This window comes from Daucus carota, chromosome 9 (genome assembly GCF_001625215.2).
Source record: "Daucus carota subsp. sativus chromosome 9, DH1 v3.0, whole genome shotgun sequence".
Lineage (NCBI taxonomy): Eukaryota > Viridiplantae > Streptophyta > Magnoliopsida > Apiales > Apiaceae > Daucus > Daucus carota.
In genome coordinates, this window is record NC_030389.2 from 34,928,685 (window position 1) to 34,947,151 (window position 18,467).

General features: G+C 34.3%; 3 protein-coding genes across 3 annotated transcripts; 1 reads left to right on the forward strand and 2 right to left on the reverse strand.

Moving 5' to 3' along the window:
• The first annotated feature begins 326 nt into the window (after positions 1-326).
• Positions 327-3,828, forward strand: LOC108201506 (ribonuclease 3-like protein 2). The gene is made up of 4 exons (XM_017369789.2): positions 327-800; positions 2,114-2,266; positions 2,438-2,802; positions 3,453-3,828. Exons 1-4 carry the CDS (start codon positions 447-449, stop codon positions 3,625-3,627), a joined length of 1,047 nt encoding a protein of 348 aa, XP_017225278.1. The 5' UTR covers positions 327-446; the 3' UTR covers positions 3,628-3,828.
• Positions 3,829-11,110: 7,282 nt separating this feature from the next.
• On the reverse strand, positions 11,111-12,824 carry LOC108202068 (gibberellin 2-beta-dioxygenase 8). The gene is made up of 3 exons (XM_017370444.2): positions 12,092-12,824; positions 11,674-11,995; positions 11,111-11,544 (listed from the first exon to the last, which is right to left on the reverse strand). The coding sequence occupies exons 1-3, from the start codon at positions 12,670-12,672 to the stop codon at positions 11,284-11,286; spliced, it is 1,164 nt and encodes a 387-aa protein (XP_017225933.1). The 5' UTR covers positions 12,673-12,824; the 3' UTR covers positions 11,111-11,283.
• Positions 12,825-14,428: 1,604 nt separating this feature from the next.
• LOC108202321 (photosynthetic NDH subunit of lumenal location 3, chloroplastic) lies at positions 14,429-16,995 on the reverse strand. The gene is made up of 3 exons (XM_017370708.2): positions 16,864-16,995; positions 15,627-15,880; positions 14,429-14,695 (listed from the first exon to the last, which is right to left on the reverse strand). Exons 2-3 carry the CDS (start codon positions 15,855-15,857, stop codon positions 14,570-14,572), a joined length of 357 nt encoding a protein of 118 aa, XP_017226197.1. The 5' UTR covers positions 15,858-15,880; positions 16,864-16,995; the 3' UTR covers positions 14,429-14,569.
• Between the last annotated feature and the right edge of the window lie 1,472 nt (positions 16,996-18,467).

Below are 18,467 nucleotides of genomic sequence, written 5' to 3' on the forward strand. Positions count from 1 at the left end.
AAAGAAAGTGTCTTGTAGAATTTAATTTTTTATAAATGACATTTAAAATGAAATGTAACTGTCTTGAAAATAGTAGAACAATCCACGAGTATTGTCATATTGCGGGTTTGAAAATAATATTATACGAAATTGAAAAGTGTTGGTTGCTAAATTGTAAAAACAATAATCAATGACATATGAAATATCTGGAATTTAAAGTTTCATAAATTCGACATTTTTTTAGAAATACTAACATCTTGCTAAATTGGTAGTGTCTAATATTATAATTTAATATTCGCAAAAGTTATATGAAAATGAAATCTAGAATTTTAAAAATAATAAAACTACCCCAAAAACTCACTAACAAGTCTAAAAAGGTTCTCGATCCTCTTCCAAATTCATTTCATAAAAATTTCTCTTCAACCTAGCTAAAAGCCGCTCTTCATTCTTTTCCTCATTCTTACACAATGGAAATGCTCAAAAATGACGACGAAGATGATTGCCCAGAAATGCTTGAGGCGATCAAGTCAGTTGAGCAAATCTTGAATTACAAATTTAAAGACCAAAAGTTACTAGAAAAGGCTTTGACACACCCTTCTTACACCAAATCAGAATCCTATGAACGCCTAGAGATAGTGGGGGATGCTGCTCTGGGATTAGCAATCATTAATTTTGCTTACCTTGCTTATCCTCACCATGATCCGGGTGTTCTTTCGATTATTAGAGCAGCTAACATTAGCACCGAAAAGCTAGCTCGTGTTGCCATTAGCAGTGGTTTCTATAAGTATGTTCGCCACAATTCTCCATCTTTGGATTATAAGGTATTCTTCTGTTATTTAATTAAGAGTTTATGAGGAAGAATGTTATATTAAACCTTCAATTTTTTAGATATATATATTTGATATGGGGTTTCGAAGTTCATTTATGCATAAGTATCTTAGCGACTTTAATCTAACCATTTTATTTAACAACCATACATGTTTAATTGGATCTTGAATTATTTTATCCTATGAAAATGTCCTGAATGGTAAAGACTTAGTTGATGTTTATTCAAATTAGAAATTTAGGGAACACATACAACTTGCCCGTTAATAACAATTTTTAAAATTATAGTCTTGACTTTTTTCTGTATATATAGACTTTCAAGGAATTAAGTGACTAGAATAAGAGTTGATCCGTTAAAAAGAAGAAAAAATTACTAAGAAAATCTGGACCATAGGCATGGGTCATATGTGATCTCTCTCTGGAGGACTCAAAATTTCATGTGATACTTGTATTGTCTTAGGACATTATCATACTATTGTGCAATTAATTTATTCTGGGTAGGTTTTTATACTCTTTCTTCTATCCATGTTAAATTTTTTCTTCTATAGATGTTGATTTGTTGCGAGAGATAGAAGAGATCTAAGTATATGTGTCTTATAAAATCAACCACATGATCAGTTTCTCTGGATTGGAATATGAGGATCTGTAGTTTAGTCATCAAAAAGAAAAAATAGATCATGCACAAACATCATTTTCTTACGGGGTCCTGGCAATTGATTGCTAGACGCGTTTTAATTGGCATGCTATTTTTCGGCTGTTGGATATAGATGTTAATTTTTTGCTAGAGATGGAAGATCTAAGTATATACATGTGTCTTATAAAATCAACCACATGAGTTTCTCAATAAATACCTTGATGGGAATGTGAGGATCTGTAGTTTAGTCATCAAAAAAAATCTAGATGGTGCACAAACATCATTTTATTCAGAGGTCCTGGCAATTGATTGCCCGACACGTTTTAAATGGCATGCTATTTTGTGGCGGGTGGATATTCAATATTCACCGGACATGATTATAACAAAATTTTAATACGTTTAGCCCTTTTTAACCTTTTTAACCGGTGGACGGGTAAAATGACTCCATCCCGCTATTAAAAAGCCCTAGACGAGTCTTGTCTAGCAGTTGAAAAGCACCAGACATGCTAGAAAATTGTTATAATCTCATGCTATTTAAAATGTCCCTGGCAATCACGCACCACAACGCTTTATATAGTGGTAATTGTGGAGAGGTGTTAACAGGGATACTCTAGTATTAAACTTTTATTTCCAATGTACTTATATATATAAATGGGATATGAAACATTGGTCTAGGTTAAAAAGTTTACTGAACTTGTACAACAAGAAGAGGGTATTAAAATTTATGGAGGTGAAATGAAGGCACCTAAAGTTCTTGCCGACATCGTGGAATCTGTGGTTGGAGCAGTATATGAAGACCTTTGTTTTGATTTAAAGGCTACTTGGCTGGTATGTATATGATAATTATTCTTGGTAACTTAAACATTTTTCTTCAACATGTTTTCAAATTTGAAAGTAAAAGTTAAGTAAGAAGTATAAAAAGAGAGGTAAAGATATGTACAAGTTATATTTTGGTGATGGACATAGTTTAATTATAAAGTATTTATATGTTCTTTAAAGGTTGTTGGAGGACTACTTGAACCTATCATCACTCCTCAAATGCTACAAAAAAAACCTCAACCGGTGACACAGTTGTTTGAGTTGTGCCAGAAAAACGGACAACAAGTTGATATCAAGCAGTCCAGAGAAAATGATAAGACTACTGCTAGTATATATATAGATAACAAGTTAATTGTTTCTGCATCTTCTGATCAAAAAGATAACGCTAAACTTCATGCTGCTACTGCTGCTCTAGAGAGAACAATACAACCCACTAGCAAAATGGATATAAGAAGTAGTTTTTCTGAAAATGGTAAGATCGGAACTGCCAAACGAAAGCTGGAGCAATTTAGTCTCAAGAAAAAATGGGCAAAACCAACTTACAGGTATAAATTTCTATCTCATACAAATAATAATAATAATGATCTAGCTGATTTTTTTTATTTGTATGGTACATACTGACCTATGAAGCATGAGTGTGCGTGCGTGATACCGAGGTACAGGAATAGGCAAAACCAAAAATATGGGGATACGGGTGGGGGAATACGGCAAATATTAAAAATATTTAATATGTGTGTGTGTTTGTGTGTGTGTTTGTAACACACACTCTCCAATCAATTATACAAGTATACCTGAGTGCAGAGATCTACAACTTAATATAAACACGCACAAATATATTATTTTGTTTATTTTGACTAATTAACCTTTTAAAATTGTGTGAATTTAAAGTTTTTTATTAAAAAAAGTTGCTAGAAATTACGAACATTGACATTCTGACGTATCGCCGCACCCCCATTTATGTATTCCCGCGTATTCCCATGTCACTGATACGCCACGTGGCGTATCTCGTACGTACCCCGTCGCACTCCCGCACTATGCGTCGTATCCTATACGCAGTTCTTCACCCAGATGGAGTATCCCTACTTTGTAGATACCGGCAAATGTTAACATTGTGGACACTTTATATGTATCTACATTTATTGCATTGCTATATAGCACAGTACTCATTATATATTGTTTTGGTGAACCCTTGTAGACTGGTGAGAGAGGAAGGTCCCAATCATGCTAAGACATATGTTTGCTCGGTTAGTTTAAAAGTTGGTGATTACTTATTTTGCCAAGAGGGAGAGGTTAAGTCGAGGCGCAAGGATGCAGAGGGTTCTGCTGCGCTAGCCATGCTTCTCGGCTTACATGACAAAGACTTATTATGATTTTTCTTATAGTGAAGAAACTTATGTTGTATTTCCGCTCTATTTCTCATATTTAGAGTGTTATAACAAAGTCCTTTGAGATTTATTATGACTTTTTTTCTTCGGTTTACAATATTATACTGCACCATGATAAGAGGTTATCTATTGTATGGTTGATAATTACTTGATTATGGTCAAGTGTGGGACAACTAAATGGTTTTAGCGGTGGTTTAGTAATTGTTGTGACAAAGTAACTTATTTTAACGTGATTAGTTTTATGTAAGTTGTTGTTTCTTGAGTTAAATTCTAATTTATAGATATTTATTCATGTTTGGTATTTTGGTTGAATCTTGTTCAAAGATAGCTATTGTGCTCATAAGTAATTATGTAAGTTCAACAAGCACCAACGAAGTTCTTTTTCATTTCTATGTACTTTTTGATTGCTACGATACAAAGACCCAAACATAAATCAACTAAATTTCTATTTAAAAGTATGTTATGTTTGCTTTCTATGTACCATTTTAATTGCTTTTTAAGAGATGCACACAAATCAATTTTTACATTCATTGGGATGTTTATTTGAATACTTTTACATAGCTACCCCTAATAAAGTCAAACTAAACTATTATTTGTATTGCATGGAAAATATAAGCTACATTTATGAGGGGCAAAATTGAAATTTTCCTGCTAAATAAAGATGTATGAAAACAAGAAAAAGTCACTTATAATAGGACACCAATCAAATTTTCAAAAGGCTGTTAAAATGGAACTGAGGGAGAATATTCTTACTATATTTAGTTTTTTATCATAAAATTATTCCACTTAAAAAATAACTAATATGATAATCCCAACAACATCAAACCCAACTCCTTTACGATATCATAATCCCAAGTTTAGAGTCTCCTTCAAATATTTAAAATGTTTTTTGACATTCGAGTCCTCACACGAGCAGAATCACCTATAATTGTTTCTACAATGTGATATCTATCCCAATTTTTTAGTATGCACGTTTTTCTTGACTACATGAGTCTTCTTCATCAGTGGAACTTGCATAAGTTGTCGAACAATTTGTCAAGTCCATTTCATTTTATCTCCTTGAGTTTGTGCTACTAAATTCTAGTTAATTTCTCAACAAGTTTAAGGGCTCATTTTCACTAGCTTCTTGATCTTGTACCTTAGGCATTTCTTTATCTTCCTTATAATCACAGTCAAAGCTTAGGTTTTCAAATTTTAAAGCATTTTTTGCAGCTTCTTCAATTGTATCCAATCCAGGGCACTTGCCATCATCAAAACTCACATCAAGACTCTCCATCATTTTCTTATGTTGAATAACATAGACCTTCTAAGATTCTCGTCGAAGAATATTCAATAAAGATCCTCATATATTAATTTTGGAATCAAGTTTTCAAACATATATCCAAATTTGTCTTTAAAATAACACATTTGCTTCCAAACATATCAAAATTCTTAATTATAGGATTTTTTTTCCTCACATGATTGAGTAAGGTGACTTGCCATGACTATTGTAGATAAGATTTCTATTTTGAATGTAGCATGGTGTATCAGCGACTTCTTCCCGAATGCTAGTTGGCAATTGGCATCCCACGGCATTTTTCTTGCAGCTTCAACTATAATTTTATTCAGTCTTTCTACAACTCTATTTTGTTCAGTAGATTTTGGTGCTGAAAATCTTCAAATATGTCTTGATTTTTGCATAAATTAGTAAGCACAATATTTGTAAACTTAGTGCAATTGTAACTTATGTGAGTCACTACTGATTTTTTGGCCAGTTTTTTGAACTTCTTTATGAGTTCAATGGTGATATATGTGTAGGGTTTTGAGCATCAAAAGCAACGAAAAAATATGAAATTTATAAATCGAAATCATCCGCGGGATCAATGAAAACATATAATATTTAATTCGAAGATAGATTATTACCAATTAAAGCATCATGGAAGCTGCATTACGATCTACGTTTCTATTGTATCCGCACGAATGCTTGTTACTCAAATAAGAGATGTTTACTAGCACACATCAATGAATTTTCTCTAACTCTCAAACGCCCAGGATATTTCGGAAAAATTTCTTCACACTATTTTGACATTTTAAGATGTTTATACAAAGAGACAAATATGTAATTTAAAGCACAATCACATTGGATTTTAATTGAAATATGAATTTAATTAAATAATTAGTTAATCATACTTAATCAATATTCTAATGTAATTTGAATTATGATAATAATTAAATTCAAATTAAGTATTAGGTATTAATTAAATCTCACCTAATCAACAATATAAAGACCTTTGAATTATTTATTAATTTAAGATTATAATTTATGTTAATTCTCATTCAAGAGTTCGTGTGATTTTCCTTATGATGTTGGTGGTCGGAGTTGATGAATGGGGCTGGTGGCCGGATATGGTGGGCATGAATAGTGACTGGGTGTGGTGATTTTCAGTTGCCGGCGGTGATTTTTCGTTTTCTTGTTGTGATTTTAGATTTTCCAGTGGTGATTTTTGGTTTGACGATACTGATTTTATGTTTGTCGGTGGTGATTTTTTAGTGATTGTCGGAGGTGCTGGTGGCCGGAAATGGAGTTCGGCCGTGGTTAAAGGTGGCAGGTGGTGGAATCAGAAAGAAGATGTTATAAAATATTTTAATATATTAAAATTTAATATGTGGTGAAAGATTGATAGATACAAGATATTAAGATTGATTTATATCTCACAATAGTGGAAATGAGCGTGAGTCGAACTCTATCGAGTATTCGACTCATATTTTCTAATAAATCAGACTGGTTACGGCCTTACGGGCTAGTTCAAGACGGGGCTGTTCACCACCGGTACTGGTTCCGGACAGAGGGGTCGAATCTGTTTGGCCTGCTCTACTCCAAACTGGAAATTGTACCTGAGATACAGATACATATGTACCTATTCATGTCATATCCTATACGATTTATGCATCGAATCAATTTAAAAACATAGAGGTTGCATAAGTTATTAATCAAAATTTTCGCAACTTCCTTCGCGTAATTAATTCTAGATATATAGTTACTGTGAAAACTCAATCAAAACACACAAAGAAGATGAAGACTTCTACATATGCATGAAAAGTGCTATCATATCTACTACAGGGTAACACACAAGAGGTACTATCAGATCAAACTCACAAAATGGTACAGAATGAAAAAAAACCAACAGATTACAAATAATCTCAAGAATTAAAATGACGATGAAAAAACATTATTGACCATGTATCTGCATTCCCTCTTTATATGATCAGACTCTCTACGTGTAATACAAACAGATAATTCAAGTGAAGATCTAAAGGAGCATCTAGCAGAAGAGTAGAAAGAGCTCGGATTGTGAACTATAGTGATTGGAGTTCGAAGAAATCCAATCGCAATTCTGGAGAGCCTCCCCCCACATCACACAACTGCAGCCCATCCGCAACCACAAGATCAACCCGAACGAGGCCGCGCAACACCCGTTAACTCCGCAAATGCTAGTTGGCAATTTGGCATCCCACGGCATTTTTCTTGCAGCTTCAACTATAATTATATTCATTCTTTCTACAATTCTGTTTTGTTCTGGAGATTTTGGTGCTGAAAATCATCAAATATGCCTCGATCTTTGCAAAAATTATCAAGCACGACATTTGTAAACTCAGTGCAATTGTCACTCATGTGAGTCACTACTGATTTCTTTGGCCAGTTTATTGAACTTCTTTATGAGTTCAATGATGATGTATGTGAAGGGTTTCGAGCATCAAACGCAATAAAAAAATGTGAAAAATATCTATAAAATCTAAATCATCTGCAGGATTAATGAAAAAAATATAATATTTAATTTGGAGATAGATTATTACCAATTAAAGCACCATGGTAGCTGCATTACGATCTACGTTTTTATGGTATCCACACGAACGCTTGTTACTCAAATGAGAGATGTTTACGAGCACTCGTTACAGAATTTTCTTTATCTCTCAAATGGCTAGGATATTTCGGAAAAACTTGTTCATACTATTTTGACATTTTAAGATGTTTATACACAGAGACAAATATGTAATCTGAAGCACAATCGTATTGGATTTTAATTGAAATATGAGTTTAATTAAAAATTAGTTAAATCATACTTAATCAATATTCTAATGTAATTTGAATTCTAATAAATATTAAATTCAAATTAATAATTAAGTATTAATTAAATCTCACCTAATCAATAATATAAAGACATTTGAATAATTTTTTAATTTCAAATTATAAATTATATTAATTCTCCTTCAAGAGTTCATGTGTGATTTTCATTATGATGTTGGTGGTCGGAATTGATATAAAGTATTAAAATGAATGGTTATGATTGGATTTTATATCTCACAATAACAGTGGCTCTCATCATTTGAGCGCCGTCCTATATATATATTATATAACGCGCGAGCCGGACTGAAATTACGTGCCTAGCAATTCACGAGATCGGGCCGATCACAATTCCTAAAACTCTAACGAGTATTCAACTCATATGTTCTAATAAATCGGACGGGTTAGGGGCTAGTTTAAGACGAGGCTGTTCACTGCTGTTATTTTCCTGTACTGGTTCCGGATAGAGGGGTCGAACCTGTTTGGCCTGCTCTACTCCAAACTGGAAATTGTACATGAGATGCAGATACATATGTAACTCTTCATGTCATATCCTATACGATTTATGCATCGATAATCAATTTAAAACATAGAGGTTGCTTAAGTTATTAGTTCAAAATTTTCTTAACAAAAGACCAATAAACTCAAGAATTAAAATGACGATGAAAAAATATTATTGACCATGTATCTGCATTCCCTTTTTATATGATCAGACTCTCTACGTGTAATACAAACAGATAATTCAAATGAAGATCTAAAGGAGCATCTAGCAGAAAAGTAGAAAGAAGAGTCCCCGGATGTTTTTCTTACTGTGTTGCAATATAATGATCCTGGTAAAAAGTATTTCCCGGATACCTTGAGGTTTTAGATTGCAATAGGTAAAAAGTCTTTCCCTGACATCTTGAGGTTTTAGGAAACTGATCACTTAACAAGATATGAGAGCTCGGGTTGTGAACTACAGTGATTGTAACCATATAGGTAGAGATAATTATATTATAAGCAGTGTTCTCTATTTTAATTAGCAAATCAAGGTCTTCGTCTTTCCTTCCTTCTTGGCCTAAGAAACAGATTGTTACCAGCTTCCCATATTCACCCTCTTGCATCCTGCTTCAGAGTGAGACATGTCTGTCGATCACAAGCAGTGGCGGAACCAGAGGGGGGCTAGGGGATGCTAGAGCCCCCCTAACCTCGAAAAAATAGTATAATTTTTTTTTCCGGCCCCCGCTCAATTAGTGATGTCAATATAATTTTTTTTAGCCCCTGCTGAATTATAAATATCATAGAGAGGGACTTATTGTAGAAAAAGTAAAGAGAAGGCTCTTAGTCTAAAGAGAATCTAATTAACAAATACATTCAAAGAGATATATATACTCAGAGCAACTCCAACAAACTCCTTAACTTTTCTCTAAAAATAATATAAACAATCAACTCTTAACTATTTAAGAGGTAAAATTACACGATATATCCAACAATATTCCCTACACACGCTCTCTATCTGTATTTGTTATTAAAATATGCAAAACCCACAAACTGTATCATGCATGATTACTTTGAACATACGAAAAATAATATAAAATACAGTTAAGAGGGAGAGTGTGCTCCTCATTGTTGAGGAAGCAAATAGAGCTCCTAGGTTTTTGAAGAGGTGCTAGGAGCTTGTTGGAGTTCATTTCATCTCCGCATTCTTCAAATTTTGGCTAAAGAGCCCATATGAAGAAGCTTTTGGACATACTCCCATAAGTCATACGCACACGCTTGACACTACCCTAACTCAATGGAGTTCTTTTGATGAAAGTTATCTTGACAATTACTAATGATTTGTCATAAGCTTTACAACAAAGAATCAAAATGATCTGGCACTCCATTTCAAGTGATAAGAAGCGGATAAAGATTAATATTGACTTTAAAGTATAGGAAATCTTTCTGTCATGATGGTTAATATACACAGACACACTGCTTATCCCTTAGTTTATCTTCTAGTTGAGTTATCTCTGGTTTTACCTGTTGTCATTGCTACTGTTGAGAGAGTTTTTTCCGCTATAAAAACAATTAAGACTTATCAGTGTAATAGGATGGGAGATACATGACGGAATAATAGTATGATGATATATGTCGAGAAAGCTATTTACGAAAGTGTGGATAACGAAATTGTTCAGCCCCCCCTAACTCTCAATCCTGGTTCCACCACTGATCACAAGAGTGTGTATCATTAAGAAAATCAGTTCAAAAGAAGATACGCATAATGAATGATCATTAAAGAGAACGTGTTCCTTCACTTTCTGCAGCAAGGATTCATTTCTGTAGAGAATGGTGCATCGGATAACATACAGCATGATTATTATTTACTGAGATATAATCTGAAGAGCATGGCTGTTTTCTTAGTAGGAAAAACAGAGGAGGTTTTTTAAGGTAAGTTTCATGGCCCAACTACCTTAAAGTTGGCTCATTACTTTACTCTTTAATATAAAGAAGACCATGATATAGGTTGTGGATACAAAACATTTACTACTAGCTAGTCTAAACTTTATTAGTTTATTTACATCATCTTCTAACCGGTTCATCTTTTGTGATGTCGCTTGGACATGTGCTAGTGAGCTGAGCTGAACTTAATTGGTATGGGATGTAGTAAGTAGATGAAGTAGGTACATATAAGTTACAGATGCTGCCATTCTCTCTGCTTCCCCTCGTCATTGTGTTGGATTATGTCATGTGATTTGAACTTTGCACGTACCAATGGCGTGAAATTTTAATGCAGACACCAAAGTTTCCTTTGCTTCTTTTTGTGATTGATTCTGGATCGTGTGCCTCATTGAACATATGCTAATAACATGTTATAAAGTATTATGATTAAACATGTCGAGTACGGTGATGTTGCAGCAGTGTTCCTTAGCGAACACCCCTCATCTTTCATTCTATAGAGTTCATGTGGAGGTGAAATTCATTAGTGCAGCAACAGTGAATTTATTGAAAAGAACATGGGTCCAGGCCCCGGCACCCTTTAACCAACAGCCGGTTTTCTGGCTGTTGGATGAATATCTAGTGGTCAGGATTATAACCTACGTCTAGCGCTTAAAAAAGCGTTGGACGAGGTCTGTCCGGCGCTTTTTAACCGCCCCGTCCAGCGGTTAAAAAGCGCTGGACGTGTTAATTAAACTTTTGTTGAAGCTGAATATTGGCTAACAGACCCGGACCCAAAGAACATAACAGTAGAAGTATAGTATATTGTTTACATAAAAATGAAAAAAATCATCAACCATTATACATAAAAGCACACAACTACACACTAGCCACATAGATAAAAGAATTTTTGATATTAACACATAGCATACCTGTTAGTTGTACCCCCCCCCCCCCCCCCCCCCCCCCAAAAAAAAAAAACGAAATATTGAGACAGAAGCAGCTTGAATGAGGATGTAGAATCCACAGGGGTGCTTGATGAAGATTTACAGATAACGGGAGATTAATTCACCCTCTTGGATCCTCCTTCCGAGTGAGACATGTCGTTCACAAGTACATTGGTTTGATTTGGGGAGAACAGTTCATAATGTGCAATAATTAAGTGACTGATCACAATTAAGAAACCTTGGCAGACCGATCTTATGTCCAGTCTTTTTAACATCCTGCTGAATCTGACTTCTGTATTCTCCAAAAGTAAATTTTTTGTAAACAGAAGGCTCTTTGCAGCTCCCAATTACAGAGTCAGTGGATGGACACAGAAAGTAGGCTATTGAGTATCTTTCCACCTTTGTATTCACCATCACCTTATGTTCTACACTTTTATAGACATCGTTGCTCCATGCCTGCAGCGCAGAAATAATTATTAACAAATAGAAATTCTTCTTAATATTTATATACTTATTCAATTTTCAATATTTGAAATTGCAATGAACGACGAAAGACAGATGGCTCTGTTCCTATGACTGCTATACCTGAAAAAGATCGCCAATGTTGACAATGAGTGCATCTTGATTAGGCTTAACAGCTACCCATTTAGAGTCTTTCATCAGTTGAAGCCCTCCAACTTCATCTTGATGAAGAATGGTGAGAAAATCACTATCGGTGTGTGGGACTAAACCAAATACATCAGAAGCTACAGGACAGACTGGATAGCGATTCAGACGTAAAAAACATGTACTTTCATCACAAATGTTATACACCTCTTCTCTTTCTTCTCCCATGTTTGTCACAAGTACTCTTGCTAGCATTCTGGCCAACTTTTGCATCTCGCCTGCATATGTTCCCATCACTTGCCTACAAACAACAAAACATAATTACCAGATATTTAGTGAAAAACACTTTTCAAATGTAAATGCATGTGTGTAAAATATGCAAAGGGGCTGGACTTACCTTAAGGACTTAAATTCTCCACAACAAGCTTCTTCCGAAATCTTGCTAAGGGGAACATGGAAAGCCTCAGACCACGATAGTTGTTTCGTAGTAGTAGCAGTCTGATTGCCCCATCTATATGATTTGTTGAGCAGGCCGCAACTATACTTCTGTTCAAAAGATGACTCAAACAGCTTCATTTGTTCTGTCCTCATTTTCCGAAGCAACTCAAGGCTTATACCATGGTTCACTACTTGGAAAAACCCCCATTCTGATGAAGCTTTACATATTGCAGAAACGCATGCAAGCTTCTCCGCTTCATTCCCATTTCTTAGACCACCAAGATCAATCAAAGGCAACTCACATTCCTCCATCACTATCTCATTTTTCTGGCAGAATTCACCCAAGGCCTCACCAGAGCGACGTGCAAGCTGTGCATAGCTTGCAAGGAGAGGAGGGTTTGGGCTCGAATCAACCATATTCATGAATATAAAACACTCTCTACACTTATTTAAAATATATGGTCTTACCAACAAGGATAAAACAAAGAAATGGCACGAATGTGTACGGAGAAAAGTTATAACGATAGCACAGATTGACATGATACCAAGAGGGGTATATATATGTGATCAATGCAGCTAAATGTAGTCATGAGGTGAGTAGCAGAGTGATTACAAGAAGAAGAGGCCAAGATGAGGACGCTCTGTAGTTGTGACACTCGTCGCAACATCATTAAACGGCTATGGACTGGTCCACTAGAGACTAAGTCTCTGCAAGAGGCAGCAGAGCAGATACATGAAGCTACAATTAACAAAGCCAAGCCTAGTGGGATCCTGAAAGCTTGATGTTGATGTGATTTCAGCTTTGGACTATTCCTCTTTTTGTCTTCTTATACATTCTCCAGCCAAACTGATTTTATGTCCAAATCTGATCTTATTATATGGTTTATAAGTTATAACCACCAAACATTTCCATTGTAAAATTTTGTTCTCCTGTTTATTTTATTGGTGCATGCTGATTGGTGGCCTGCATAATGCCTTTTGCAACTTACTTGGTTTTTCAGATACGGAAGTGTTCTGTTGCGACCCATTTTATCACCAATTTTTAATGAGATAAGGACGCGGTATATCAACTGTTGTAACATAAGTGTTTCTGTTGTGACCCATTTTATCACCGACTTATAATGGGATAAGAAGGGACAATATATCAATTTTTATGAACGATCACGTAAAACCGACCCATTTAACCCAGATACTTACGTAAAAGTGGACTAAATTAAAATTTGTGTGCATGTGATCAAATCTTTGAACGGGAAGACGACAATCATCGAATTTTTTTTTAATTTTTCGATTGGGGGCAAACAGCGGCAGATAATCGTCCTGCTGAATATATTAGTTTTGACATTTGTATGGCAGGCGTGCATGTATAAAATATGTGACACGGGAAGAATAATTCTTTCAAGTCAATTTTGTTTGTTATGATAGTTTAAAAACACTAACACGCTCAGAAGAATATGAACTTGCTGTGGCTTCAAGGACAAACACTATAAACAAAACACAGGCATAGGTTTGAGGTGGAGACACTGGTTTGACACTCGCAATCTGGGACAAACTTGGATCGGCATGAAACAGAGTCACATGCTGTCATTTTGTATTGGAGTGATGAAATGAGACCTGGGCATCGTTTCGTATTGTTGTTGCTGACCGCAATATCATGAAAAACGGTTTGATAAATTTAAAAACAGTTTTTTCAAACGGTTTTAAATTTAAAAGCTGATATTAGAAAAGTTGATCCTCCCTTATTTTTGGGAAAAAATTATCAAAAACTATATTTTTTATCTAACATTTTTTTTACACCACAAAATTTTTGATCACACTTCCAAGCAGATTTTTGAAATTTAAGTCTGTACACGCTGCCACTAGCGGAGGCACCGCCAATGACACTTTTTTTACACCACAAAATTTTTTATCACACTTTCAAGCAAACTTTTGCTATACAAATCTGTACACGCTACACCGGCGGAGACACCTATGGGCTAGTGTAGATTTGAGTCCTCCATGAAAATTGGGCCTGGAATATTTTTCTTTTTTCGGGCTCAAGTCTAGTCCAATTTTCCAAATATCTGTTGTGCCACGCACACGCTGAAATCTTGTAAAAATAAAGTCAGTTCCTGAAATTTCATTTAGAAAAGCAAGAGAGCAAGAGAGCACTGAGCAAAAGAGCAATATCTGTGTTCTTTATGATTTGTTTTTTTGCATTTTTCTACAAGTTAGAAAAAAAATATTAAATTATATATTTTAGCCCCCGTCGTATATATTTCTGGATCCGCTCCAAAATAATAATAAGAAGAAAGTCTATAAATCTTACTAGTATTAATCTTTTAGAGTGCTTCGGAAATTAGGATAAAAAACGTTACACAGTTGCATGTCCTTTGCTAACTAGATAGCTTAAGTACGTTTACAGTATACACATAGCTCACGGGTTTATAACCCTGAACATTCAATCATCCGAGTCCATGGGTGGAGGCATGAGATCCATAGCAACCACTTCTTCCAACACAAGAGCAAGGTCACTGAATCGGTTTTGTGCTTGCGAGATGCTCTGTATTTTCACCGCATCATCTAACTATAACAGTGAAAAACATTAATTGCAGCGTTAGAACATTGTAACTAAGATTTTAAAAATAATCTCATCATTAAATATGGTGTTCATGTTAATAAGAGAAGATCATATAAATGAAAAATGCCAGCATAACACTACGAATTAGTACTTAACTACTACTACCACTACCAATCTACCATCACATAATTCAGAAAGTCATCAGAAACCAGTTTTATTTGTCGGCTTAACAAATAATTCGACAATCGCACTGAATCTGAAATGATGCAGTGTTGTACTTGTACATGATACGAGCGGGGGGGGGGGGGGGGGGGGGGGGGGGGGGGGGGGGGGGGGGGGGGGGGGGCGGGTTAAGGGAGTTTGTTTGTATTTTATCAAAGTGAAAATCAATTTATATCACACAATTAACAAAACCCGCGAATAAGTTATAAACAAGATAAACATAAAAGTATATTGTTTGCGTACGTCATAAATCAATCAAAATTGTCAACACAAGAAATCCAAAATTTTGCAACCGGCAACAAACAAATTTCATAGGCAATCGAGAAGCCAACGGAAAATTCCGTTGCGACAATCTAGCAACAAGAATTCTTGTTGTTGTTGATCACTCTAAGGCAACTAAATTTCAACTGAATTTTATCAGCAGTTGCTAACAACTTTACAAGAGTGTGCAGTCTATAAATTAGTTACGTATGTTTCCGTCCGTAGTTACCAATAATTTCAAGGCATAATTCACATTTTTGCTTTTCCTGATATATAAGTTGTTGTGTTGTTTATAACTGAAGAGCAATTGAACCTAACAAGACCATAAAAGCCCGCCAAAATTAAAACATACATTATAACTTAAGCTGCATATGTGATAAAACATCAATTTCAATAATTAACCTCTTACTTTAAGTAACTAAAACATGAGAGAAACAAAATGATGTCAAGTTACCTCTTCGATCAAGCAAAATAATCTATTTCCCAGTTTGGTTAGAGATTTCTTCTGATCATGCGGAGCGCCCGATATCACTTTGCTTAAGTCACAGTACAAGAATGTTGATTTAAGCTCAAGATTTCTCCTGAAGAAATCCCATGATTCATCATCATCCATCAAGTCATCACGTATGGACAACAATTCACGTGCACAACTTCGAATTCTAATAGCACTGCCCTTGAACTCCATCTTTGTTGCTTTCTTGTATTGACCTAAAAACGAACCATGAAATAAAGTTTAAAAACATTAAATACATATGATAACATAGCACTAAACTACAGATTTACCACTATGTTTTATAACTATAATTCCTATAACCCGGTCGTCCTCCTGGCCAGCATGCTCCAATATTAAAATTTCAAATATGGTAATTGGTTTACGAATTACAAGGTGTGGTATCTTATATAACATTTACTCCTTAGTGGAATAATCTAATTTTCTGACGTCCTATAACGGGATAGTCAAGGGGGTGTACGAGACTTCGAACCCTATAAATTCTGTGAAACCCACTTCCGTTTCTCTTTACCACAATAAACTAATTGCACAGCTAGAACTAAAGAACTAAAAGAGGAGACTACAGCTGATCCTGAACTTTATTCACATCTCAAAAAATATAAAGAAAGATCTTCATTGCTAAGAAGTCCCGACTTTTTTAGAGGCACTCAAGTAGTCAATTTCATCGACAAGATAAAATAGTCTAACAAATATAGAAATAAACTCCGCAGGAACTTCACTCCCACTGAACCCCCCTTTCCCGCGAAGAAATGACAAGGACAAAACTATAAGTAACTACCAATCAAGCAGTACAGTAAATTCAAGCGATCTTTTTATACCATTTGCAAAAATATGTACCTGTACAATCGACATTAACATATAAAATCTGTTTAATAAACCCGAAACTCCGAAAAGGGGAAATCATTCCCACACCCCAGATAGCCTAAAATCCCATCAAATTTATTTCCAATGAAACAAAGTGAACTAAGTTTCAAGCTTCCAAGCTACAAGAAGATCCTAATAAACACAAAACCCACATGCAATCACTCGATCAATCACAAAATCGTGAAATCATTGCCACATATGATTAACATCAATAAATGCGGACATAGAACGCTAAAACACAAACATATGACAGATACAAACACGATCATTCATTCAGACAGAGAGAGATATACATGAAACAGCAGAGAAGACTCACCTGAAAACAGAGGTTGTCCAGACACCTAAATTAAAGGGTCAAGAGTATTAACATAATCAAAGATTATAAATATGTATGAGCAATGTAGGGGCTTCGCAATTCCTTCTTTTCCTCCGAGTCGTTGTTTTTTCTATTTTTTTTATATTTTATTTTAGTGAAGTAAATTCAGCTTTATATGTTTTTTTTTCTTTTTTGAATAATTAGATTTATATGTCTTTACCGACACTTCACTAATATTATATGTAATAATTTATTCTAAAAGGTCTGATATTTTTTTTATACGTATTGAATTTAGAAAAAAAATATGTTTTTTGGAAAATTTTCTGAAAATATAAACAAATGATCTCTGTACGAAAATATATTTAGAAAAAAAGATTAAAATATGCCTACATGATTAAGTTTCTTTAAGTTAAGAATAAATTTCAATTTTTTATACTACTGCTATCAATGCAACTTTTTTCCAGAAAAAACTCGTGTTAACAAATTTTAATCTAATTTTCATCATTATTCTTGTTAGTTATTTTGATTTAAAGCTTAAATAACTAATTCCAATATAAAAACCGACTAATAAGTATTCAATACATTAAAAGAGTCCATATCTATACTATACTATTAAAGCCGAAACATTAAAAGTTTGGTCGGTCGGTACGCGGGCTTTTATACGGACTTTTATAATTAGCGGGCTTCAAACAAATCTATACTATCTATACTATACTATAATAAGCCAACATGGGTATAATTTGTAGTCGTACAAATTTTTGGTTTGGTCACATTGATTTGGTGATTCACTTTCTACCTAAAAGTCTGTTGCACGTAGAGTTCTGATAGTCTTACATCTCTAAACAGTTTGATATACTACAAGATAAAAACTCCAATTTTATTCTTTTAAATACTATACTATAATAAGCCAACATGGGTATAATTTGTAGTCGTACAAATTTTTGGTTTGGTCACATTGATTTGGTGATTCACTTTCTACCTAAAAGTCTGTTGCACGTAGAGTTCTCATAGTCTTACATCTCTAAACAGTTTGATATACTACAAGATAAAAACTCCAATTTTATTCTTTTAAATATAATTTATAATTAGTTAATACTAATCACTAATAAAATGATATTAAAATTAAAATTATATATAATAAATTCAAAATAATATAGCCTCCCGTGCTTTGCACGGGTTGAAGGCTAGTACTATTAAAACCCAAACATTAAAAGTTTGGTCGGTCGGTACGCGGGCTTTTATACGGACTTTTATAATTAGCGGGCTTCAAACAAAATTAATGGGCTAAGTTTGGTCGATCGGTACGCGGGCTTTTATACGGACTTTTGTAATTAGTGGGTTTCAAACAAAATATAAACAAATCAAAACATAAAACAAATATAAGACCTATTTGACTATATCAAAACTAAAGTCAAACCTTAAAAAATATTATCCTATTAAAACTGAAACATTAAAAATTTAGTTGATCAGAACACGGACTTTTATACGGACTTTTATAATTAGCGGGTTTCAAACAAAATTAGTGGATTTCAAACAAAATGTAAACAAATCAAAACATAAAAAAAATATAAGAGCAAAATATAAAACAAATATAAGACATATTT